We start from the raw sequence: 24,688 nt of genomic DNA on the forward strand, positions 1-24,688 counted from the left end.
GTGACGTTTCGCAAGTAACAGCTTTGCATTTTTATGCATGAAAGAAAAAGCAAAAACTTGTATTTAAGTATTTAAATGGTTTTTCGAACAGAGCTTTGTATATTTGAAGCTTTCAAAGCATTAATTGCCGTACTTGCGAAACGTCACACTTGCGAAACGTCACACTTTCGAAACGTCGTCTTTCGAAACGTCGCGGAGCCGTAATTCTAATTGTTCAGGCCATTCTCACACGAGCTGGAGCCCATTTACGCTCGCTCGATATGTCTGGAGTGGTCCATTTGTTAGACGATAGGCGAGCAGTGAAAATGATTGCAACTTGCTGCCCAAATCTTGTGGAACTCGACATTAGCGGAACACATGCTCAAGCGGAAGCTCTTGAAGAACTCGGAGAATCACTTACTCATTTGGAACAACTCTCTTATAGAGGAATGGAAACAACTGGAGACAAAGCATTTTATTTTCTACTCAAAAACTGTGGACACTCACTTAAATTCGCAGATTTGCGAAACTCGAAACGGTTACATGGACGATCTTTCCGGCTTTTTGGATCGCAATTGGAGAGTTTATATTTGGATGGATCGTCTAAGATTGACGAAATGGCATTCGAAGACTTATGCACCAGCTGTGGAGGACTGAAAGAGTTGCGAATCAATGAGTGCTACAAGATAACCGATGAAAACCTGAGTATGATTGCGAGAAGAATGGAAGATCTTTCTATTTTGACTCTTTGTGGAAACGGTTTTAAGAATCTAACATCGGCTGGATTAATTCATATCAGTCATATGAAGAACATCACCGAACTTGCGTAAGTTCGAAATTAGATTACTAAAAGAAAAGTTTTCAATTTCAGACTCGATTACAACACTCTTGTGAATGACGAACTACTGATTTCCATCTCCGCTGGGCTTCCGCTTCTTTCATCTCTGAGTCTAGCTAATGCTGGAGACGATGCTTCAATAACCGCGGAAGGAGTTTCTGCTATCAAAAACCTGTCTGAGCTCACTCAACTGGATGTTTCCTCCCTGGCAGCTGTCAACTCGGCCGTGATGACCCAATTAGGATTATTGAAAAAACTAGAAATCATTCAACTCAGAAACTGCACTTATTTGGGAGACGAAGGTGTTCGAACGATGCTTCAAATGCCCAACCTCCGTCATACTGATTTGAGTGGTTCCATTTTGGTCTCGAATGATTCCATACAAGAGTTCATCAAAGCATTCCCATCTGGACCCAAGGTTTGTTGACATTCGCGAATAGTAATTTATCCTGATTTAAAGCTTCCACCAATCACTCTCGTCGTCGGAGGAACAGCAGCTGATGCATCAAAACTGTCTGTTCGTGGATCAAGAGTAGTTGTTGATTTCTCTGATTACTCGACAATTGTTGCCATGCAAACTAGCCAGACGTCTGGATCAAAATTTGTTGTTGGATCGGTATCCGATTGCGAGGATAATTCTGACGACGACTTTGAAGTCCTGACCGCCCAACGTGAGATAAAGAATCCTATAAAAATTTATGCAACATTTTTTTCAGGGAGCTTCTACATCGATGCAGTTTGCGGAGAAGAGGATTCGCCCATAACTGACGACGGGAAATTGGCTGAATGGGCTGAGAAGGAAGCAAGAAGTCTAGGACTCATCAAAGATTAACGAAAGACTTAAATATAATTTTATCGAACGTAATACTGTGTCTATTGCTAATATGTATCTGTTTATAGGATTATAACTACTTTTTACCAAAATTTGCATCTTGTCATTTTTAGCATTTTTCCTGCCTTCGTGTAACTAGTCAATGAATGTGGATATTATTTCATCTGCATCATCGTGATATTCGTTTTCATTGGTCATCACCCATATGAATTTATTTTATATTCAGTAATCAGTCAGTAAACACAGTAAAAAAGGATTTGAGAATTCAGTAAGATGTCGATGAAACGGTTCGGAAAAGCGGCTTATCGCATTGCGAATGAGGTAAGATTTTCACAACCCAATTCAGTTTTGAATCAATTTTTTGCAGTTCGTCGCGCGCAGTGGAAGGATTTCTATATTCCAGCGAATCTTGCCACGCATCTTCCCAGCTACACACAATTTAGGTGTTCATGTGGTTCTAAAAAGATCCCCATTCCCCCGTCAGAATGCACTGAGAATAGTAGGTTCAATTTTTGAAATGAATGCTTTAAAAATCACCTTCAGGCCCGTCTTGTAACTCGCCATGGTCGCTTCTTTCGTCCGTTCTCTTCTGTTATAATCGAAAGACATCGATTCCAAAATAAAGATGATTGGAGGCACAAATTAGAACCACTTCGAAAACAACAGTCGAAATCTGTCGATCTCGTGGAACGAATCAAGCAGATTTTCGGAAACTCGGTTCGATATAATGAAGACTTGAAGAGCAGTGAATGGCCTAATAGGGTTGACTCTTACGAGTTTGGTGGGTTATCGGATTGTTGGAGTTTAATTATAGATACAGTTTGTAGGAGAGTTCCTCGGTCAAGGATGCAACGCAGCAGTGTATTCTGCCAAGTTGGCTAATTCCGATATTGAGATATCGAACACCAAATATGGAGCTGGTTTCAACGAAGTCACAAACATTCTTGCAGAAATGCCTCCAGTCAGTAAAGTTATTGAAAAGGTTGTTGTCTCAATATATAACCGATTTTCGATTTTCAAAATTTTCAGAAGTATCCACTCGCAATCAAATTGATGTTCAATTTTGAACATGACAGAGACGGAGACGCCCATCTCTGGAGTTCGATGGGAAATGAACTGGCACCATACCCAAATGCCGCAAAGTTATTGAACGGCCGCATGGGAAACTTTAAGCCGCTTCCAGCCAAACATCCAAATGTAGTGAGAATTCAAACAGCGTTCGTTGATTCATTAAAAGTTCTGCCCGATGCTTTGGAACGGTACGCGAACTATTTTGTTTCTGATTCAATGAACAATTTTGCAGATATCCTGACGCTCTACACACTGCTCGTTGGTATGAGTCGATTGCCTCTCAACCCAAAACGATGTACGTAGTGATGCGAAGATATCGACAGACCCTTCATGACTACGTCTGGACACACCATCGGAATTATTGGACTGGGCGAGTGATGGTAGCTCAGCTTCTAGAAGCATGCACGTATCTTCACAAGCACAAAGTATCTCAGAGAGATATGAAGAGTGATAATATTCTGTTGGAATATGATCTTGATGACGAGATTCCTCAGTTGGTCATCGCTGATTTTGGATGTGCATTGGCTTCGGATGATTGGACGGTCCTTTATGAAAGTGATGACGTCAGTCTTGGAGGTAATACAAAAACAAGAGCACCAGAGATTGCTACAGCTGTTCCTGGCAAAAACAAGTGAGTTTTAAAAAAAGCTGCGATATATAGAATTTTCTGAATTTTCAGAAAAGTGAATTTCGAAATGGCTGACACCTGGGCAGCAGGAGGGTTGTCTTATGAAATACTGACTCGCTCGAACCCTTTCTACAAACATCTAGACACTGCCACTTACGAAGAATCACAATTGCCAGCTCTACCTTCTCGTGTGAATTTTGTTACCCGTGATGTAATTTTCGATTTACTGAAAAGAAATCCAAACGAGAGAGTCAAGCCAAATACTGCTGCAAACGCTGTAAATTTATCACTTTTCCGGATGGGAGAAGATGTGAGACAAATGATGGAGAAATGTGGAATCTCTCAAATGAGTACACTTTTGGCAGGATCCACAAAAGTATTGAGTCAGAAGTTCAACAGTCATCTGGATAAAGTTATCAACTTGATTACTGCCGAAACAATAATTTCCAACCTCGCACCACACTTGATCAGTAGAGCAGAAAGGCAACTTCGTGCGACTTTTTTGTCCAGAATGAATCGTGAAGATATCTGGCAAAGTTTGAAGTATTTCTTCCCTCCTGGAGTTCCACTGAATACACCTGCCACGTCATCCGACTGTTTTGAATCAATTTCCAGTTTGATTTCTAGCTTATCGAATGGCTCTCAGGATTTCGAAATGCAGAAGCAACCAGCAAGAAACGGATATAACAATGTGCCTATTCTATTACGACATGTCATTCGAACTAATTCAGATGGAATCGATGGAATTGTACATAGAGTTAGATCAAAATGATTTCTGAATCCCGTAGTTTTGTCTTATAGTTAGATTGTATTACTTTTCATCATCGCGTAGTTATTTTGTACATTCACCTCATTTTCAAGTGCCAGAATAATAAATATACGGTTCCCTCTGTTTTTATGTGCAGAATTGATCAGTTTTACTATATCAGGAGTTTCGTTTATTTGTTTATTCATTCCGAATACAACTGGTTAATACCATGAATTATCTGAAAATTGCAAATGTTTTTATAAATATCTGACACACATAAATTTTAGGTGCATGAGCAGTCTTTACGTGCCATTTGTTTTACGGCTCGAAGTGAGAGATCCGTCGAAAATTGTACAATCGTTTATGGACAATTCAAACGCTGGAAGTGAGTCTCCGTTTGCTGGGGAACGAACGCGTCAACGACTTGTCAAAAAAGCAAACTCGCCACCGAAAAAAGACCAAAAGGTCGGAAAAGACGATCCACCAACTGGAGTCATGGTCTGGAATCTGTTTCTCACAATGTGTGTTTTATTTTAATTGATTTTCAGGCAAATGAACCGTCTCACAACTATCATAAAGGTAATCGTACATACTCCGAAGTTGTTGTCGAGTCCCTCGATGGAGAGAAACTAATTGATACGAGTTCTGTTGCTGGAACATCAGAGAGATCTGCTGGTGCAAGATCTGGATCTGAAGGGCCTTGTAAGAGAACGAATTTGGTTTTTCAAAGTAATTCTTTAATAGTTCCAGATGAACATGTGGCTTACTATTCGGGGAATCCACTCACCGAGAAGACCGAGGGAATAATGCATTTTTACAAATACAACGATGAGAAACTCATCCGATCTGCTCAATGTCGGATGTTGTGTATGTATGCTGTTCCAGCACAAGTCGAAGTTCGCGAAATAATCTCGTTCATGTGCATTTCTCTAACAATGATCAGTAGCATCAGGGTAGTCAGAGATCCATCCCCCAATCAATATATGCTGATAATCAAATTCAAAGAACATGTAAGTCATAAAACATTCAAGCTTAATTTGTTTCATTCATTTTTCAGAATGATGCAGTTACATTCTACGAAGAGTTTAACAACTGCGCATTCAATGACCTTGAAGATCATGTGTGTAAACTCTTCTTCGTCGACCGGATTGAATGTGTCAGTTCATCAGATATCACAAATATTATCAGTATATTAACATTTTAAATTTCAGACAACAGCGGACAGTCTGTTATCCTGTGATGACTCTTCTATAACCGAACTTCCTACTTGTGCCGTATGCTTAGAACGTATGGATGACAGTGTCCTCGCCATTTTATGCAATCACTCGTTTCACGCTAATTGTCTGGAACAGTGGGCTGACAACACCTGTCCCGTTTGCAGATATGTCCAATCTCCAGAAGTTGTTGCTGAGCAACGTTGCAGTGATTGTGGGATGAGTAACGATCTGTGGATCTGTCTAATTTGTGGAAACATTGGCTGCGGCAGATATGCAGAACAGCATGCTCAAAGACACTGGGAGCTGACTTCGCATACTTATAGTTTGAAAGTAGGAGGTGAAAGAGTTTGGGACTACGCAGGAGACAACTATGTTCATCGGCTTATTGAGAATCAAGCAGACGGGAAGCTGGTTGAGGTTCAGCGTGATATGAATGCGGTGAATTATTCAAACATACATTCTGATTATGTGTCAACTCTTTTGTTTTCAGAGTATGGACGAAAAAGGAGGCAAAGATGATAAACTAGAAGGAATAAAGCTTGAATATACTCTTCTTCTCACTAGTCAACTCGAAGATCAACGGAAGTATTTTGAAGGTCAACGACATGATATGGAGGAAACTATGGCAAAAATGGAGAAGATGGCATATGCCCAAGTCGAGACTTTGGAACATCAACTGAATGATCGCTCAGCGGAACTTAAGACTTTACGCGGAGAGATGGATGAATCTATATCCGCTAGGCGAATGGCAGAGAAGAAGGCAAATCAGACTGTTGAGAAAGTCGCAAAGTTGACAAACGATTTGAATGATGAACGCGAAATCAATGAGATGCTGCGGAAAGATCAGCAAGTGTGGAAAAGTCAAGTTGAGAAGCTCATCGGGAGTCAGAAGACCGCTAGAGAAGAATATGAACAGGTACACGATTTCCCTTATATCTTAACACTAAAAGTGTTTTGCAGAAAATAAATGACCTCCAGTCGCAAGTTAACGATCTTCTTTTGCATTTTGAGACTCAGAACAAGCTCAAAGAACAGTTGGAAGCAGGAACGGTAACTCAAGAGGTTTGATGAAATTAGTCAAAATTAGTGAATATGAAAAATTTTCAGGAAATAACCGAAAGCCAAGTAGGACTCGACACTTCATCCTCCACCTCTTCGAAGAAACTGCGGAGGAAGAAGAAGACTAAATAAAAACTGAAAGTCTACGAATTTTATCTACTTTGTAAATTTGTATTATTCCGATATTCTTCTCATGTGTCTCTAAATATTTATTTGACTGTGAAATTTCCCGTATCTCTCAAAATCCTGTGTGGGTTGTTCCTTTCTTTGAACCTAGTATTTCGATTCTTTTGCCGCCGGTTGGATTAAAATATGCTTCGAAATAAAGCTTTATGTTGTTTACTGCAATTTTCATTTTGTATTATGATATCCCTGGCGTTAATATCGCTTCAATGTATTTTATATTCAATTTAACTCTTTCTTCGAAGACGTCAAGTTGACGCACTTTTCGTGTTGACGCACATTTGCGGATCTCAGAAAACGCGATGCGTTCGATAACAGTTTGTGTTCACTCCGTGTCGTTGGTCGTTTTTTGTTGATCGATTATTGTCTCATGATTCATCCGCTCTTTTATATCTATTCACATAAATTTTTCCTTTTTCTTCTCTGAATTTTTTCTCTTTTTCTTCACTGCTCTGATTCCTCTTCTTCTTCTCTATTTGAAACTTCGATCAAAAAATATTTAGTTTATGTCAACTTGGAATCATCTTCTTTGTCGACCAGTAATGAGTTTTGTTCATCAAAAATGCAGAAATGTCGGTATGCGTGTTGGTGATATCCGAAATTCATCATAGTTGTATTCTCAGACGTTCCTTATCTCGGAAGTCAAATCTACAGAACATCGGTTCCCGATGATCTCGTGAAATGGAATCGTGATTGGGCTGATTATGCGCCACCTAATTATACAGATAAAAAGGTTCATGGACAGGCATGGGCCGACCCTGAAATCAATGACCATAAGTTTAGTCCGAATTGGAATGCGGTCGATGGAAAAATCAATAGAGTATCCTTTGTATGGTCTGTTGTTGCACTATCGTACACTGGTGTATAGCAAATAACCTTCAGCCAATACACATTCGATCCTAAAACCTTGTCTCCAATAAATCCTATCGGGCGTACTGGATTGGCCGGTCGTGGATTGCTCGGTCGCTGGGGACCAAATCATGCTGCGGATCCAATTGTGTCCAGAATAAGCGACGAAGGGCATTTAGAGTTCGTTGCTATTCAGCGCCGAGACAACCGAGAATGGGCGATTCCTGGCGGAATGGTTGATGCTGGAGAACATGTTACCCAAACTCTTCAACGTGAATTTACCGAAGAAGCAATGAACGGAAATATCGATAAGGACAGTCTCAAAGAACTCTGGAGCGACGGGAAAGAGCTTTACAGGTTGATGAATGGTTCAAATCACTCTAACCACTATATCTCTTACAGAGGATATGTAGATGATCCACGGAATACTGATAATGCCTGGATGGAGACTGTTGTTTTCAATTTTCACGATTCGAACGGTCTTCTGAATAACGTTGATCTCCAAGCTGGAGACGACGCTACCGCTCTCCGCTGGATTCGTGTTGATTCTAAAGAACCTCTTTATGCTTCTCACGCTCATTTCATTGATCTTCTGAAATCTGCTCATTCGAAATAACCATTTTTTGATATTCTTCATTTGTCTCAATTTCTCCCTATGAACCGTCAATGTTTCTACTGTAACAATATTCTAAAGCTTATAAAGCTATTTTTCAGAAATGAGTCGTGGAGGTGGTGATCGTCGTGCTGCTCCGGATATCAACGGATTGACATCGCTGAAAATTGACAACCTGTCGTACCAGACGACGCCAAACGATCTGCGACGAGTTTTCGAGAGATATGGAGACATTGGAGACGTGCACATTCCAAGAGACAAGTACTCTCGTCAATCCAAAGGGTTCGGATTTGTTCGATTCTACGAGTAAGTCGTTTTAATACGGGTTACTGTTTAAAAAATTATGTTGCAGACGTCGTGACGCTGAGCACGCTTTGGATCGCACTGATGGAAAACTGGTAGATGGGCGGGAGCTGCGAGTTACCCTGGCCAAGTACGATCGACCATCCGACGAAAGAGGAGGTCGTGGTGGAGGAGGTCGTAGAAGGTTGGTTAGAAATTTGTAGTTTTGAAAAATTGGCGCGATTTTCGAAAATCAAAAAAAATCAGACATCAGTTGTTGTTGTCTTTCATTATAGACCAGCAGCAGAATGTGATCTTGTTGCTGAGTTGAGCTGAAATTTTGCTGCTACTGCTGCCTGAAGCTGAAATTGATCTGCTGCTGAGCGGGGAAATGAGTAACAGAAAAGCTGAAAATGCGGAGAAAAGCAGTTTTTTGATGTCTTGCCGTTGTCTGCTGGAAAAGCTGTAATTTTCCTTGTAAGTGCCCATATTCGAATGGCATTTTCTGCTTTCCGACAATTCCCCTAGAAATGTTATACCACAAGTTTTCTCGACACCTCTTCTATGGTACTTTCCTTCAGTTAATTGTTTATGTTCTTGTTCGATAGGAAAACATATTCTTCAAAGGAATTCACTCTCAAAACTGCTACATTTTTAGATCACGCTCTCCGAGAAGACGCTCTCGATCGCCAAGATACTCGCGTTCAAGATCGGTAAGTTTTCGTTTCCAACTACCTACTGATAACTCAAAATTCTTCTGTTTCTATAAAACAAAATTTTCAGCCACGCCGTTCTCGTAGCCGAACTCGTTCACCACCGTCTCGTGATCGTCGTGACTCTCCAGATCGTCGGGATCGTTCAGCTTCGCGTTCTCGCTCTCCACCACCACGTGATGATGCTTCTCCTGCCAGAGATCGCCGCTCCAGAAGCCGTTCGGCATCTCGCTCTCCGAGCCGCAGTCGTTCTCATTCTCGTTAACTTTATGAATTTTCTCCCACGAATTGTCTCTTTCGCTCTTACCAATGTCAACATTTTTTGATTTACTCACTGTTCTTCAAATCCAAATTCTGTTTTCTTTTAACTTCTAATTATCTAATTCTTTCGCCTTTTTCTCATATTTCATTTAATCATATTCTTCTTATTCCAACTTGAACACAGAAAAGCTTTTTTCGCAATAATAAAGTGACAATTTCCACTCGGCTGAACATCCGGTATTGACACAAAAATACGATTCCTGGGGGGAGCTTTTTTCTTTTTTGCCACTAACGGCTTTCAAACTCAATTACATTCTACTGAGTAGCATGAGCTGCAATATTGGGAATGTCACTTATCCTGACACTATTCCAGGGCAGGGAAATTTAGTTTTCGAAGCAAGTTTCGAATCAGGTGGGCTTCGATAAACTCTTTTTCGTCAAGAGATGATAATTCAGGAAATTTGGGTCGAGTTGACAAAGTTTCTTGTTCGGAATATGATTTATTCATTCGTCCAGATACTTTGAATAGCAAATATCGTGTTTGGTTCTATTTTGAATGTAAAAATGCCACCGAAAGCCAGGTATCCTCAATTTTTCTGATTTTAACGATAGGCAGTTTTTTACCAATATTTTTTCTGTTGATAAAATTTTGATATCTGTCACACTAACCGAGAAAATTGAACTCAAAGTTGACGGTTTGAATGGGCTTCTATTAGAGCAAATACGGTAGGTTCGGCTATTTTTCCAAGCATAGTGCCTTTGCGTTTTTATATTTTTGTTCAGTCTAAGTATAAGAAAGTGCTTGAAAACAGCCATATTGCTTAATGCGCGCCAAATTAGAATCAACTGAGAACCTGTTTATAAACGGTTTTTTTTTGGAGTCTTGTAAATGCGCTCAAACGCGAATACTACAGTACAGTTAGTATACTATAGTGTAATGCTTGTTTGTTTTTGATTCTATGGATATGGTTTAAAAATTTTAACAGCCAAACTCATTAATATGATCTGAATTAGATTCGAACACGAAAAAAGATCACAAACGATTTATTATCAGTTTTAGAGAATAATATTCAACATAGTAAATTTTTCCAAACAACGGACACTTTTTGAAATGGGAATTGCTGCTCCTGTAGTGAAATCAAATGCGAACAATAGTTGGTAAGTGTCATCAGTCGAATCGAAAACTTCAAGAATTCCAAAACAAAAATAATAATATCAGGGCACGAATTCCATCTCGTCACATCTATTACTACCGTAGTTCTCAACATAACGATCGTTGGATTCTCTCATTTGCATTTATATTTGAATCGTCTGATCCTGTTCAATTTGCCTACTGTATACCGTATACATATGGTCAAATGCAGTCATGGTTGAATGAGTTGGAATCCAGGAAATATACATTTTTTCATCGGGACCTTCTGATTCATACTGTGGTAAAAAGTCAATAAAAACAAATGAGTTTCGATCTAAACATTTCAGCAAAAACGACGAGTAGATTTGATAACTATTGATGGATCTTCTGACACATTTCAAGGTTCTAAAAAAATGATTTTTCTAACAGCTCGAGTTCATCCTGGAGAGTCTCCTAGTAGCCACGTAATGCATGGTAGGTAGTTTCTGGAAGATCCGTCTGTGGGAATATAGGTTTAGGGTTCAAAATACCGAATACGGAGGATATAATTCTTGTACACAATAACTACGGTTTAGGGGCACAGAAATTTGAGGTGCAGAAGTTAAAATCAAGCAGTACTAAACTTCGAAAATAAAACGGATTACGTGGGGAAAAGTATTCGAAATTGAAAAAGGATTACTGTAGGAGAAATTGAAAAAAAAATTCTAAATTGAAAAAGGATTACTGTAGGAGAAAAATATTCCAAAGGAAAAGGATTACAGTAAGGAAAAAAAATCAAAAATGGTAAGATTTAATGTAGGTAAAAATATTAGAAAATGATAAGGATTACTGTAGGGAAAATATTCGAAAACGAAGCGACCGTTGGCTAATTTCCATGAGTACCTTTTCACCGCTAGAATGCTATGCGTACGCTACTTATTGTAATTTCATTTTTTCAAAAATTGATTTTTGTCAATTGTGAAAGGAGAAAACGTTCAGTGGAAATGATATTCACCTAGCCATGAACCCCAAACATGGCGACCCTGAGGGCCTTTTAGTACTTTGTTCACTGCTTCCAGTAAGCATTGACAAAAAATCAGAAGATTAAAAAAATGAAACAACGATGAGCAGCGTGCGCAAGAGCCTCCTAGCAGTGAGAATCTGACTCTTTCATCCTTCGACTGCATTGCCTGTTCTTGTTCTGCCTCGGCGTTTGAAGTCCGATTGGACGTTGTCTTCGTAGATTGATCGAACCATCCCCGCTGCCCTGGAACCTCGTTAGAACTCTTCTTCTCCCTTCTCTTCTCGTTTGACTTTTCGTTGATTCCTCCAGCTTATATAGCCCCCGTAGATCAGATAAGAAAAGAGTTTACGAAAATAGTCAACACGCGAAAATTCTAAATAATAATTTTTTCACGACGATAAAAAAAATCGAGCGTTTAAACTAGTAAATAACCCAGTTGACTTAAAATAATAGAAGCCTCGAAAAATGATGTTTCACTACTGTAATCCTTTCCAATTTCGAATATTTTCCCTACAGTTATCATTTTTCAATTTAAAATATTTTTTCCTACAGTAATCTTTTTCATTTTCGTATGGTATGAGTTATCAGAAAATGTTACTTTGTGTTTATGCTAAACTTGAAAAATTAGATCGTACTAACTCGCAATCGGAATTATTGCGTCCAAGATCCCACGAATTGGGGGATTTCTAACCCCAACAGTTATTTGCTAACCTAATAATTTGCCCTGTCTGTATTATAATTTTACAGGAATCATCGAATTTCTTGTTTCAAAAGACGATCGAGCTCAGAAATTACGGAAAGTTTATTGCTTCAAAATCATTCCAATGCTCAATCCAGACGGTGTCTATCTTGGAAATTATAGGCAAGAAACCTTTTCCTGATTCTGGAAAATCCAAAATCTCTTCAGATGCTCTCTCATGGGACACGATTTGAATCGAATGTGGAGAGGTCCTTCAGAATGGGCACATCCATCCATATACGCAGTTAAAAGTCTGTTGACTCAGTATGATAATAATCCGGTTGGTTTACGGTTGATGAACTCAAAAAACCAGTTATTTTTTCTAGCAAGCCCAAACTGTAATCTACGTGGATTTGCATGCACATTCACAGAAACCGAACTGTTTTTTGTATGGGAATGTATCTGTGACAGCAGTAAGTCTTCTTTTTCTTTTCAAGAAACTTTTCAAAAACCAAAAAAAATTCCCGTTTCCGGTGGAAGAAAAGTCAACATCCCGTCAGCTGTGGCTTCCTCAACTGCTTTCGGAGCTCTCTGAAGATTATTCGCTTGAATTCACTCAATTCAATACGGATGTTGAGAAGGCAGGTACTGGAAGAAGGTATGAAATAAGGGATCTCAACAATTTGATATGAAATCTCTTGACTTCAGAACAATGGGAGAACTATTATCATGTCTCTGTTACACTCTAGAAGTTTCTTTCTTTTCTTATCGTCACGTGGATTCGTCAGGGAACGGTATTCAGCACTGTACTCCTTATCTACAGTATAAATGTGAGACATAGTCTGATGTTTCGACAATAACTGCTTTCATTTCAGATGAAGCTCTTGGCGAAGCTTTTTGCAGAGCTCTTCTTAATTTTTATGAAGCGGACTGTGGAATTCGAGAAGTTTTACTGGAACGTCCATTCAAAACTTTTCTACCAGCTCGAGCACAAAAAAGCTTGAAAAAACAAGCGAGGAAAATGATACAAACTGTTATGATAAAATGAATTAATTAAAAATAAAGAATATATATTAGTCTGGAAATCAAGCCTCTTGGATGTACCTACACATAACATTTTGAGAACTGTGCGGTCATGAATCAGACCAAGAGTTCCAGATTCGTTATTGTTGATTCTCTATGCTTCTCGGCAAAAATGATTCTGAGGTACTGAGGTATAGGGATACAGAGTTGCAACAATTTTTAGGTGTAAAAATAAAATAAAGGAGTGCAAGTTTTCGAGTTTAGTATAACCAGAAAGTAAACGTTTCGGGTAACCCATACCATACGAAGATAACATGGATTATCATAGGGAAAATATTAGAAATTGAAAAAAATTACTATAGGGAAAATATTTCAAAATGACAAAGGAATATTGTAGGAAAAAGATATTCGGAATTGAAAAATAATTATTGTAGGGAAAAAAGTTCGAAGTTGAAAAGGATGGCTGTAGGAGAAAGATTTTCGAAAATTTAAAAGGATTACTATAGGGAAAAATATTTCAAATTGAAAAAGGATTACTGTGGGGAAAAGTAAATAACTCATAAACAACCGAGTTTATTTCAAAAAATTAAGCATCGCTCCTCTACAAAAGCGCCGCGCTGTGTTTTTCTTGACGTCATTTTTTGAGGTGTTTATTATTTTGAGTCAACTGGGCTGTTTACCTATTCAAATAATAGGTTTTTAAAAATTAACATAAACTTACTTTCATTAAAAAATCTATTTCGTTTTGAAGAAAAAAATCATTTTAAAAAATGAATTATACAACATTTCCGCGTGTATTTTCATGAACTCTTTTACTATCTTATCTTCAGATCTGATCTACGGGGGCTATATAAGCTGAAGAAACCAACGAAAAGTCAGAACGAGAAGAGAAAGGAAGAGAAGAGTTCTAACGAGGTTCCAGGGCAGCTGGGATGGTCTGATCAATCTACGAAGACAATGTCCAATCTAAATTCAAAGCTCAAAAACACCGGGGGATCATCAGCGAGCTCAAGGACAACCATCAGTTGAAACGAAGTTGGAAGGAGTCGGCTGCCTTCTACTATCACTTTTCCACTGCTAGGAGGCTCTTGCGCACGCTGCTCATCGTTGTTTCATTTTTTTAATCTTCTGATTTTTTGTCAATGCTTACTGGAAGCAGTGAACAAAGTACTAAAAGGCCCTCAGGGTCGCCATGTTTGGGGTTCATGGCTAGGTGAATATCATTTCCACTGAACGTTTTCCCCTTTCACAATTGACAAAAATCAATTTTTGAAAAAATGAAATTACAATAAGTAGCGTACGCATATCATTCTAGCAGTGAAAAGGTACTCATGGAAATTAGCCAACGGTCGCTTCGTTTTCGAATATTTTCCCTACAGTAATCCTTATCATTTTCGAATATTTTTACCTACATTAAATCTTACCATTTTTGATTTTTTTTCCTTACTGTAATCCTTTTCCTTTTGAATACTTTTCTCCTACAGTAATCCTTTTTCAATTTCGAAAACTTTTCCCTACGTAATCCGTTTCATTTTCGAAGTTTAGTACTGCTTGATTTTAACTTCCGCACCCCAAATTTCTGTGTCTCTAAACCGTAGTTATTGTGTACAAGAATTATATCCTCCGATGTTTGGGGTTCATGCCTAGGTGAATATTGTATTGTATTGTATTGTATTTATTACGTAACAATACAATACAATATCATTTCCACTGAATGTTTCCCCTTTCACAATTGAAAAAAATGAAACAACAATAAATAGCGTACGCATAGCATTGTAGCAGTGAAAAAGATTTGATAGCACTTAATCAAAGATAGATGTTTTCGAATACCAGCAAGCTGGTGCGCCTTCGGCGCGATTCAATCTATTTTTTTAAATGTTTGTCGCTTCGTTTCTCACTTTTTCTAAATAAAAGGGTCACGTAAATATATGTATTTTTCTATTTTTCAAAAGTCCACAGACGGACACGAGGACGGACAGACGCCTCTAGCGTTTTATTAATAAGGAAGATTTTCCCTACAGTAATCCTTTTTAATTTCGAATATTTTTCCTACAGTAAGATTTTATTTTTTGCACCTGGATTTCTGGTTTCCCAATTGAATTCTGGATTATGTACTGTATTTCAGAAGATGTCCTCCAGATTCCGGGGGTGGAAAATCTTCTTGTGGAGCACTGTATATATTTTTGCGTTTGTTTAATGAAAAGAGTTTAGTCTGAAGTTTGGTGACTATTCACAAATCAATCCGCAATTTTACAATCAAAAAAAGTGAGCTGACAAGAAAGTTAACAAGAAAAGCAAAGCAAGCTTAATACAATTGGAGGGGACGTAAAATAATCTTCTTTAGCTTGCATATGATGTATTGCTTCTGGGGATGAATGGATTCAGAAATCACAACCTTGCCATAAAATAATACCACATGAAACAAATCGGGGGTAGGGGGAAAGAATGCAAAGAAGGATAACAGAGTTTGGAGAGAAATAGGTTAGGAACTGACGAGATTATGCCACACTCGAATGGGGGAAAAATATATGTAGTAAACCAGAAAGAAATAAATTAATGGGGACGGAACAAAATGATTAAACTGAATCTTCTCGACTCATTTGTAATGGATTCACATATTCGAAACCATCGAATTCTGATTGATCGATGCGCGCGATGACAGCTGAATTGTCTGGAGAAAGCTGTGGTGGTTCGTCGGTGAACTGAAAAAAACCTAGATAATAGAAATATGTGATTTTAGGGATTACCTGGTGGTCGAAATGCGTCAAATCGCGATCACTCTCCACAGCTGGATGATATGGCGGAGCAACAGCTTTCTGTTCCAGTGCTTCCCAATCAATGAATCCTCGGAAGAAGTCATGTTCTTTCATATCGTTGAGTCCGTCATTGATATCTAATTTGCATCCCAATCGCTGCGATGGATCTTTATTGAGGAACCCTTTGAGGATATTGGAAGCACGAACTGAAAGCGATCGTGGGATACGAATTTGTCTTTCGAGAATGATTTGGAACAAATAATCTTCAGTGTTCTCTTCAGAGTTTTGCATTCCGACAATATCGAATGGAGAACGGCCAGCCATCATTTCAAACCTATAAAATGAAACTTTCAAACTTTCGAAATAGAAAAAAAACTCACATAAGAACACCCAGTGCCCACCAGTCAACACTGAACCCGTATTCATCACCTCGTAATATTTCTGGTGCAATGTAGTTTGGCGTTCCACAGAATGTCGATGTCAAATCACCCGCATTTATATTCTCCTTGCACATTCCGTAATCTGTCAATTTGATGTGTCCTTCTGCATCGATAAGCACGTTGTCAAGTTTCAGATCTCGATAAATAATTCCACGAGAATGAAGGAAATGTAAAGCAAGAATGATTTCGCCAGAATAGAATCTAGCATGCTCTTCTGGAAGTCTTCTTTGCTGCTGCATATGAAACATCAAATCGCCGCCTGGAACGAATTCGATGACGAAGAAGAGACGAGATTCAGTCTGAAAAAAAATGCTATACATGCTATTGAATAATTCTATTCAAATACCTGGAAACATGAGTGCAATCCAACGAGGAATGGATAGTTGGACGCAGCTTCGAATACCGATTTTTCGGTTTGCACCCAGTCAATATCTTCATCCTCGTTGAACATTTCCTTTTTGATGATTTTTATTGCATAAATCTGACGGGTTGCGATGTGCTCTGCTTGAACAACTTTGGCATATGATCCACGTCCAATCACAGTTAACAAGCGGAAGTCGTTGAGTGAAACTGCCCACTTCGATGCGCCGTTTCCATTCTGAATAAGTAGCAATGTTTTAGATGAGCTGATGATTAATTTGATACTTCAGCTTCGCCCTTTTTCTCTGGGGAAGGGAAACATCTACAGAATAGTACCATTTAACAATGATTATGATAGTCTATGACACATGTTAGAATGAAATACATTGATCGAGGGCAGGACTGGAGTTAAGAGTTTGTAGCATAAAGAAGCGAATGAGCTTGAGAGACTACAAAATTGAAATCGCAAGTAAACAACTACAAAGTGTGATACGAAACTCAAAAGAATTTATCATATTCCCAATAGATTCTTACCGTGCTTCTACTCATATCTTTTGCTGATCCAGGCGATTCAATCTCATGCTCATGGAATGCTCCGTTGTCGATTCCACCTCCAGATCGTGTTGTGGATGAGCTGGTGTCTAATCTGCCGCCTCTGAGTGATCCAACTCCACTGCTTGGAGCCACTGGAACATTCGGTCCTTGTGGGGTCTGAAATATGAATATAGACATATGGAAGTTGTTTTCTGTGCCAGTTTCGTTCGGGCCCCTAATAACTCTTAAAAAAGAGAAGACAGAGCAAGCCATAAAATTCATAGTAGTTATAATCTTAATCTAGCGAAGCTCTCACCTGGCCGCAATGTGTTCGGACGTGCCGATGACATTTTTTGTGAACGCATAGTCGACAATCTACGCATCGAAAACCTTGCCGCCCGATTCCCCAGATGTAGTCGTGACAAATGAAGCATTGAATGCGTCTAAAATGTTCCACTTACAGTATTTACTCCGCTATACAGAACAGAATTCAAATAGTGTTTTTAGGAGCTCACCTGTTAAGCCGTTTCCCTTGGAATCTATGCCCATTGTACAAGTAGATTTTCTTCCATCTCCGTGCGCCACGCCTGTATACTGTCTCTGAAAATTCGAAATATTCGTGATTTGAGTTTCCGAAGATATCCGCTCACTATCTTCTCCTTGACATGGAAGTCCTGGCAACTCTGGTTTTCCAACAAAGACGTGAATATTCAGCTCGGCTTCTTGACTGACGTTCAGACAACGCACAGCTTCGTCAAGTTCCATTTGAGAGTCGATAGAAATTGGATCTCCTGAACAATTTTTAAAATAAGGGTCGATGATAAGAATTTTTTACCATCTTCATCAATCCATTTTACTGTGATATCCTGTTTTGCATGTTGTTTGCAGGCGTCACGGAGCAGTGCGAAGAAGTCGTCGAGGATGAGTGGTGGGCGAGCATACAGAACAACAACCTGGAAGTCAATATTGATATAAATTTTAATTAGCTGGGATAATAGTATTGTGTGTCCCATTATGTAAAAACCTAGTCTTGTCTTAGAAGAAAGTTGGAATTCATGCTTTAATGACTCAGAAAAGATTTAAAACTTTCAGTAAAAACGCAATTCTTTACGAAATTCGTTCCTTAAGCTTCCGAAAGAAACATTCCCTAATTCTTCTGAATGTTCTTTGTTCGATAAGCTTACCTGTCCGTGAAACCTCGTTTTCAGTTTAATATCCCCATCCTCTTCGACGGATGTTGGCGAGGACATGCTGCAAGTAAGAAATGCTGTTAGAACTGAAACCAGTTGAAAAAAAGAGAAAATGATTGCAGTGGAATTTTCTTCCCATCGCTGAAACACCTAGGCAAAAAATAGAGAAAAGTGACTCATGAATAAACATGCACCGTTAAAGTTATATGCATTGTCGCCCCAAGGGACACCCGTTTTGTCGTCCAAGTGTACAGGACACAGCCGAAACGGACACTTTGAGGAGACACAGAGATGAGAATAATCATAGGTGACCCTCGCAAACACTGTATACACGGCGGAGAGCGACGCACCGACCAACACAGGCGGTTTTGGGAAGTGACAAAAGTACCGAAGAGACCCCACACATGCTTGTTCTGTAAAATTAAGAAAAAAGAAAAAGTCCGGACGATACCGATTTTATTTTTCAGCAATGCATCATTAAAATCAAAATGGGAAGGGGGTGAATAGGACGTTATCAGATAAATACTACGAGATGGGTTTATGTTAGGAATAATTTAGTGCTTTCCGAAGTATTCTTGGCTCTTCTTGACGTCTGGCTTGATGGTGTCAGATCCTGGAGTCCATCCAGCTGGGCAAACCTCTCCGTGCTTCTCCACGAATTGGAAGGCTTGGACGAGACGAAGAGTCTCATCGACAGAGCGTCCGACTGGAAGATCGTTGATGGTGATTTGGCGAAGGTTCTGTTGTGGGTCAATGATGAAGAGACCTGTAAAAAAGGAAACATATTGAAGCTTCAACATGAATTATACTTACCGCGGAAAGCGATTCCATCTTCCTCCTTGAGAACTCCATAATCACGAGAGATTTGATGGTTGGTGTCAGCGAGCACTGGGATGTTCATTTCTCCGAGCCCTCCGTGCTTGCGTGGCTGGTTGATCCATGCCAAGTGAGAGAAGACAGAGTCAGTGGAAGCAGCGAGAACGACGGTGTTGATGGCGCTGAACTCAGCAGCACGGTCCGAGAAAGCGATAATCTCAGTTGGGCACACGAAGGTGAAGTCAAGTGGGTAGAAGAAGAGCACCACGTACTTTCCCTTGTAATCGGAGAGCGAGACATCAACGAACTCTCCGTCGATGACGGCCTGAGTTTTGAATTGTGGGGCTGGCTTGCCAATGAATGCTTTCGACATCTAGAAATTGGAAATTAGTGTGGGCAGAGGAACAATGAATAACGGAAACAATCACATTAAGACATAACAGAACAACGCCAAGTTTCGATAAAAAATAAGGGAGAAATGGGAACTGAAGGCATCACAATCGTTTGCGATGCGAAATCGGCGACGGGCGGTGCTTATCTAATGAAAATGAAACCAAAAATGGCGCAATCGGAGAGTAGGAAAGTAAAAACTGAATAAAATTATAACTAATAAGAAGTCTGTAGAGGGATAATTACCAAAGTTTACGGTTAGCGGTTAGAAAGATGATTGAATGGGTTGAATTGTTAGAAATTTTAATAGGAATCAGGGCAGGGATTAGTTGAATCAATGATACCTTTGGAGCGAGAGACATTTCTTCAAGCTATAAATTTGAAAGATTTGCTCAATATTAAAAATAAATTGAATGTCCTAAAGCAAAAAGGTACTTATAGCACTGCAGCAAGCATTTCATCATCATGTGACGCGATTTTTGCTGACAATTGGCGCGGCGGCAAGAAACAGACTACGATGAGGACGCCTCGATAGATTTCGGTTCAAGGTCGATATTTTTAGGGAATGCATTGAATTACCTGTCTATACATTTTCTTCTCACACCAAGTTCGAGTTGCTGCTCAGTCTCTCGCTAGATCAATTTTGAATTTCTAATTTTCTAACCACCTCATCGCGGCATCTCTCTCTCTCTTTTTTCTCATTCAGTTGCTATTGCTTCAAAAGACTGGAAATAAACGGCGCACAGACGTAACCAGGCAAAGACATTCACGGACGGCGCTCGAAACCGATCAATGAAAAAGGGTTGGGCGAGAGAAAAAGATGAAAAAACGAAGCGCATTGAAGTAAACAAATCGACAGCGCAAATGAAGGAAGGAAACGAAACTAACCTGGGTTTGTTGTTGGGAGAAACCTAGAAACGGAATAATTCTGATAGCAAAATGAAGCGCCGGAACCAAAAAAGAAGATCAGAGAAGTATGTTTCATTTAGAAATTGAAAAACGAGAGGTCTGAAACAAATGAAATTCGAGACTTCTGTGTTTATTCGAGCACTTTGGCAGTTTTGCCGCCGAAGATGTGTGTCACCGAGTAGTGAACCTCACAATGTGAAAACTACAGTAACCACTACGAACAGGGCACACCAACAGGGAGGGAGCGGGACAGTGGAGACCGTACGAGACTACCCCGATTGCGAGGAAACAGTTGTATTCGAGGAACCGATGAACGAGATTTGAAAGTTAAAAATATGTGAAGATAATTTATTTAAAACTGTAATATGAATAAATTAAAGCACATGAAATTTCTCAAAAATGCAAGAACATTGTTGATCTAAGAGTTATTACCCATTATAACGACGAATCACAGAACAGATAGAACAATTTCATCTAATTTCCGGGAGAATGCCTCAAACGCAAACGTCCGTTGCACCCATTTCGGTCCTTCTTCGCTCAATTTTTGATATTTCTTCTCATCTTGCAGAATCTCCTTCATCTTCTCTGCAAACTCTTCGGCGTTTTGATTAACAAGATATCCTGTTTCGTTGTTTCGCACAGTTTCACGTGGACCTCCAGTGTTGACTGCTATTACTGGTGTCCCCAAATACATAGCTTCTACTGGAACGATTCCAAAATGCTCACGATCAGGAGTGTACAAAACTGCTCGACTCTTTCTGATAATGTTTATCTTCACCTCATCAGAAGGCGATCGGAGAAATGTGACCTTAATCATATCACTGTTTTATTTCAATTAGACGAAACTAGAATAAATACCTGGTTATCTGTCAAACCGAGATCTTCTGCGTGTTTTTTCAATTCGTCGTAGTGCTCAATGTTTTCCAGGTTATTCTTATCATATCCGCCAGCAATTATCAAATGAAACTTCGCAAAGTCGGAAGTTGAAAAATTGGACTTTAGCTGGGCTAAAAATGTTTTTTTTTAAATATTCAGCGGCTCATACAAAACTGACCAAAAGAATCCAATGCCAAAACAATGTTCTTCTTCCTTTCGAACCGATTGAAAGATGTGAAAATGTATTTGGCATCAATGTTAAAATCGTTTCCAAAATGGTCTGAAGGCTGGATTGAATCAAAAAACGCTGTATTTAATGATGGATACAAAACAGTCAACTCTCTGGATTGCAATGATTTGAACGTTTCCTGAACAACTCCTTTTGTAAAATTGCTGTTAACACAGATGACATCCGCCAGTCCCGTTGAACATTCTTCTATCCAATCTATCACTATCCGGTAAGCAGCCTTCAACTGGCCGTTTCTTTTCGTCAGAAGTCGATCTGGATAGTGACAATAAAAGACTAGTTTCGCATTTGATAAATATCTGAGAACAAATTGGCCGGCAGAAACTGAATCTGATAGAACGACGTCTGTATCTCGGTAGAAAAGTGCTATGTAGAATGCTGCTACGATCATTTTGATGTAGGCGAGTAGGGCATGGCCTTTTCCGAAAAATGAGCGAGGGATCCATTTAACAACAGTGCAGATGTCTAAAATTTGGAAGCGCTATTATAACACATTAGATTGGGATAAACCTAGATTGAGAGTTTCTTGAAAACAGTGGTTTTTATCGTACTGATTGGTAACGATTCGAACCGAATGTCCTCGCTCTTTTAGGCCTGTCGCTGCGTCTACAATCAGCCGCTCGGCTCCTCCAATCCCAAGATCAGGATGCAGAATGGTGACTCGTACCATTCTGATAAAGTATTAATTAATCTTGCTTACAAAAATCCCAACATATCGAGATACACAAGAGACTGGACACTTGGACACTGAAAAGGCGATTTAAGGATGCAAATGAAATTCATTGTTTCATAAATCTGAATACTCGGGGTGGCACAACCTATCGTACAAGGAAGAAGAAACTATGGCAAATCAGAAAAGTGAACAAAAACGGGGAGAAATATGGATTACTAACACGAAAAACAATCAACTAGAAAACAGTTTAGAGTGCATTGAGACAGTCGTCGAGAAGGCTGCTGGCACCGATGCGGAAAAGAGTTGGGTTCAGCCACTGCTCGCCGAGAATCTGAAAATTATAGATTTTATTCTGGTTAAAAATCACATTTCTCTTACATCTTTCACAAGTGCAACATAAGCAAGAGCTTCATCAACAGTTCTGATACCTCCAGCTGGCTTGAATCCAACTTTTTGTCCAGTCAATTCATACCAGCGCTTAACTGCAGTGCACATAACATATGCAACTTCCAAAGTAGCATTGACTGATTCTTTTCCGGTTGAGGTTTTGATGAAGTCCGATCCGGCAAGCATACTCGCCCAGCTGGCCTTGTAGACGTTGCTCAAAGTTTTGAGTTCTCCAGTAGCCAAAATTGTTTTCAAGTGGGCAGATCCACAAGCCTTCTTGCAAGCAAGCACCTCATCATGAACAGTCTTCCAATCTTCTTCTAATGCGGAAGCTCTGCTGATAACGATATCGATTTCAGTGGCACCGTCAGCCACGGTGAGCTCACATTCGAGGACCTTTGATTTCAGATGATATTGTCCAGAAGGGAAACCTCCGGCAACTCCCGTGATACGGCAGGTTTGTTTGGTTTCAGTCAAGAACTTTTTCACGTCAGCAATTCTCTGTGGGTAGACACAAACGGATCCGCAATGAATAGAGGGATCAGTTGGAATTGGATTGATGGCTCTTTTAGCCAATGCAACTACCTTGCTGGCAGTGTCATCTCCATTGAGTGTTGTCAGATCAATGTACTGGATAACTTTGCGGATTTCATCTTTCTGAAAAATTAAACCGTTTTTTATCCAATTAAATTTGATGCTTACGTTTCTCAAATTCTTGGCTTCTTGTTCGTACTTGCTGATGGCTTGAGCGATTTCTTGATTGTCAAAGTCACGGGCAACTTCCTTTTCAAATGTGTCCACATCGAAACGTCCCTTGTATGTGTCACGAACGAACGAGAAGAGAGTTGGAACAATAGTCGCCATTCTGTGACTGTAAAAACATAATTTCCGAAGAATGAGGAACAAAAAGGATTATTGGAGCATTATTTCTTCAGGAAAATCTGAAAGAAACCGAAAATCGTGGCGAATTTGCACAATTTTTGCGAACCATGTGCAAACACAATCACGCGAACCTGCATACACTCTGCTGCTGCTGTGGTAAATGAAAATGTTGTACAAAATTTTTTTGGCAAAAAATGTCAAAAAAGGAAAATTTGTCTTTTCCTGCACGGTGAGTTTTTCACTACCGAAATGCGAAACAGTCTGCGACGTTTTAAAGTACAATGGACAAAAAAATCTGATTCATTTTTTACTATATATTCTTCATGAAATTTACAAAAAATTTATGGAACGAAAAAAAATCCTTGGGCTAGAATTCGAGAAAAAAAATTCCAAAGTTGAAAGCAGCGCGCTGCCGCGGTAGTGAAAAACTCACCGTGTTTGCTGCGAACCAAACAGTAAACGTTTTTCCAAGGCGCATCACTGAAAATTTACCGATTGTGCGGCAGCGTGGTTAGAATCATTCGGTTGCGTCTTTGAGAAATATTACGGTTTTCTTCGAAAAAAAATTTAATTCAAGAGTTTTTATTTAGGCAGAAAAAAATATTGTGTTTGTCAGGTAAAAATCTTACTAAAATATAATCTGAATCTTGGACTAAAGCAACCTAGATTGACCTAAAAACCAAACTGCGGAAAAGGAAGTGAATAAGTTCTTGAAAGATCTATTCTCGCAAAAAAGGAGTGAGACTGATAAGTATCATCAGAATGATAAGGTACTGATGATTGAGGCCATCGAAAGATGGTGATCCGCTTATCAACTCAAAGGTCGTTTGGCTGTTTAAAAATGTATTTCTTGTCGATTAGTTACAACAAATACCGAAGTACCATCATTTGGAAAAGTTCCTTAAAGGGGGCGTCCGCTAATTTCAAAATTTTTGAGATTTTTATATCAATCGATCCAGAATTTTGGATCAGGAAGAAAACTCTCTTGGATGACAGTCCGAGAATCACTCGTTCTTAAGATATATGTCAAAAAAATGAACGTAGAGGGTGCAGATTAGGGAGAATAATAGGGAAAATAATTCACGTTTTTATTCATTTCTTTACGTGTACCCTCAAGG

At 39.3% G+C, this 24,688-nt stretch overlaps 10 protein-coding genes across 10 annotated transcripts in view; 5 read left to right on the forward strand and 5 right to left on the reverse strand.

The window, feature by feature from the left end:
* The window catches only part of CBG02386, a gene marked incomplete at both ends in the record, with an annotated part of 3,296 nt that extends 1,647 nt beyond the window's left edge, over nt 1-1,649 (forward strand). The window contains 4 exons of the mRNA XM_045242594.1: nt 219-805; nt 851-1,235; nt 1,278-1,488; nt 1,534-1,649. Of these exons, the coding sequence (XP_045092319.1) occupies nt 219-805; nt 851-1,235; nt 1,278-1,488; nt 1,534-1,649 (1,299 nt within the window). The remainder of the gene's footprint in view (nt 1-218; nt 806-850; nt 1,236-1,277; nt 1,489-1,533) is intronic.
* Nucleotides 1,650-1,922: 273 nt separating this feature from the next.
* On the forward strand, nt 1,923-6,495 carry Cbr-pink-1 (the record flags this gene model as incomplete). Its single annotated transcript, XM_002630658.1, has 15 exons — nt 1,923-1,970; nt 2,017-2,148; nt 2,193-2,430; nt 2,477-2,631; nt 2,679-2,908; nt 2,953-3,351; nt 3,400-4,105; nt 4,352-4,594; nt 4,645-4,798; nt 4,847-5,106; nt 5,154-5,252; nt 5,308-5,751; nt 5,804-6,229; nt 6,274-6,375; nt 6,421-6,495. Coding segments are annotated over 15 exons (3,711 nt in total), but the record flags the coding sequence as incomplete, so codon positions are not given.
* Nucleotides 6,496-7,097: 602 nt separating this feature from the next.
* Nucleotides 7,098-8,020, forward strand: Cbr-ndx-6 (the record flags this gene model as incomplete). The annotated part of the gene is made up of 4 exons (XM_045242595.1): nt 7,098-7,131; nt 7,179-7,332; nt 7,438-7,761; nt 7,807-8,020. 4 exons carry the CDS (start codon nt 7,098-7,100, stop codon nt 8,018-8,020), a joined length of 726 nt encoding a protein of 241 aa, XP_045092320.1.
* A 100-nt stretch (nt 8,021-8,120) lies between these two features.
* On the forward strand, nt 8,121-8,635 carry Cbr-rsp-4 (the record flags this gene model as incomplete). The annotated part of the gene is made up of 3 exons (XM_045242596.1): nt 8,121-8,323; nt 8,370-8,504; nt 8,596-8,635. The coding sequence occupies 3 exons, from the start codon at nt 8,121-8,123 to the stop codon at nt 8,633-8,635; spliced, it is 378 nt and encodes a 125-aa protein (XP_045092321.1).
* A 427-nt stretch (nt 8,636-9,062) lies between these two features.
* On the reverse strand, nt 9,063-9,239 carry CBG25646 (the record flags this gene model as incomplete). Its single annotated transcript, XM_045242597.1, has 1 exon — nt 9,063-9,239. One exon carries the CDS (start codon nt 9,237-9,239, stop codon nt 9,063-9,065), a length of 177 nt encoding a protein of 58 aa, XP_045098181.1.
* Nucleotides 9,240-10,384: 1,145 nt separating this feature from the next.
* Nucleotides 10,385-13,135, forward strand: Cbr-ccpp-6 (the record flags this gene model as incomplete). Its single annotated transcript, XM_045242598.1, has 8 exons — nt 10,385-10,431; nt 10,493-10,706; nt 10,753-10,879; nt 12,156-12,270; nt 12,316-12,427; nt 12,474-12,745; nt 12,796-12,917; nt 12,963-13,135. The coding sequence occupies 8 exons, from the start codon at nt 10,385-10,387 to the stop codon at nt 13,133-13,135; spliced, it is 1,182 nt and encodes a 393-aa protein (XP_045092322.1).
* A 2,551-nt stretch (nt 13,136-15,686) lies between these two features.
* Cbr-pkc-3 lies at nt 15,687-18,450 on the reverse strand (the record flags this gene model as incomplete). The annotated part of the gene is made up of 10 exons (XM_002630654.1): nt 15,687-15,812; nt 15,858-16,200; nt 16,247-16,605; nt 16,653-16,904; nt 17,201-17,377; nt 17,517-17,643; nt 17,716-17,800; nt 17,851-17,991; nt 18,036-18,153; nt 18,385-18,450. The coding sequence occupies 10 exons, from the start codon at nt 18,448-18,450 to the stop codon at nt 15,687-15,689; spliced, it is 1,794 nt and encodes a 597-aa protein (XP_002630700.1).
* A 494-nt stretch (nt 18,451-18,944) lies between these two features.
* On the reverse strand, nt 18,945-19,579 carry Cbr-prdx-2 (the record flags this gene model as incomplete). Its single annotated transcript, XM_002630653.1, has 2 exons — nt 18,945-19,156; nt 19,204-19,579. 2 exons carry the CDS (start codon nt 19,577-19,579, stop codon nt 18,945-18,947), a joined length of 588 nt encoding a protein of 195 aa, XP_002630699.1.
* Nucleotides 19,580-20,953: 1,374 nt separating this feature from the next.
* CBG02380 lies at nt 20,954-22,298 on the reverse strand (the record flags this gene model as incomplete). Its single annotated transcript, XM_002630652.1, has 4 exons — nt 20,954-21,313; nt 21,364-21,512; nt 21,560-22,093; nt 22,139-22,298. 4 exons carry the CDS (start codon nt 22,296-22,298, stop codon nt 20,954-20,956), a joined length of 1,203 nt encoding a protein of 400 aa, XP_002630698.1.
* A 250-nt stretch (nt 22,299-22,548) lies between these two features.
* CBG02379 lies at nt 22,549-23,552 on the reverse strand (the record flags this gene model as incomplete). Its single annotated transcript, XM_002630651.1, has 3 exons — nt 22,549-22,632; nt 22,680-23,345; nt 23,391-23,552. The coding sequence occupies 3 exons, from the start codon at nt 23,550-23,552 to the stop codon at nt 22,549-22,551; spliced, it is 912 nt and encodes a 303-aa protein (XP_002630697.1).
* Between the last annotated feature and the right edge of the window lie 1,136 nt (nt 23,553-24,688).

Source organism: Caenorhabditis briggsae, assembly GCF_000004555.2.
Source record: "Caenorhabditis briggsae complete genome, chrII, whole genome shotgun sequence".
NCBI lineage: Eukaryota > Metazoa > Nematoda > Chromadorea > Rhabditida > Rhabditidae > Caenorhabditis > Caenorhabditis briggsae.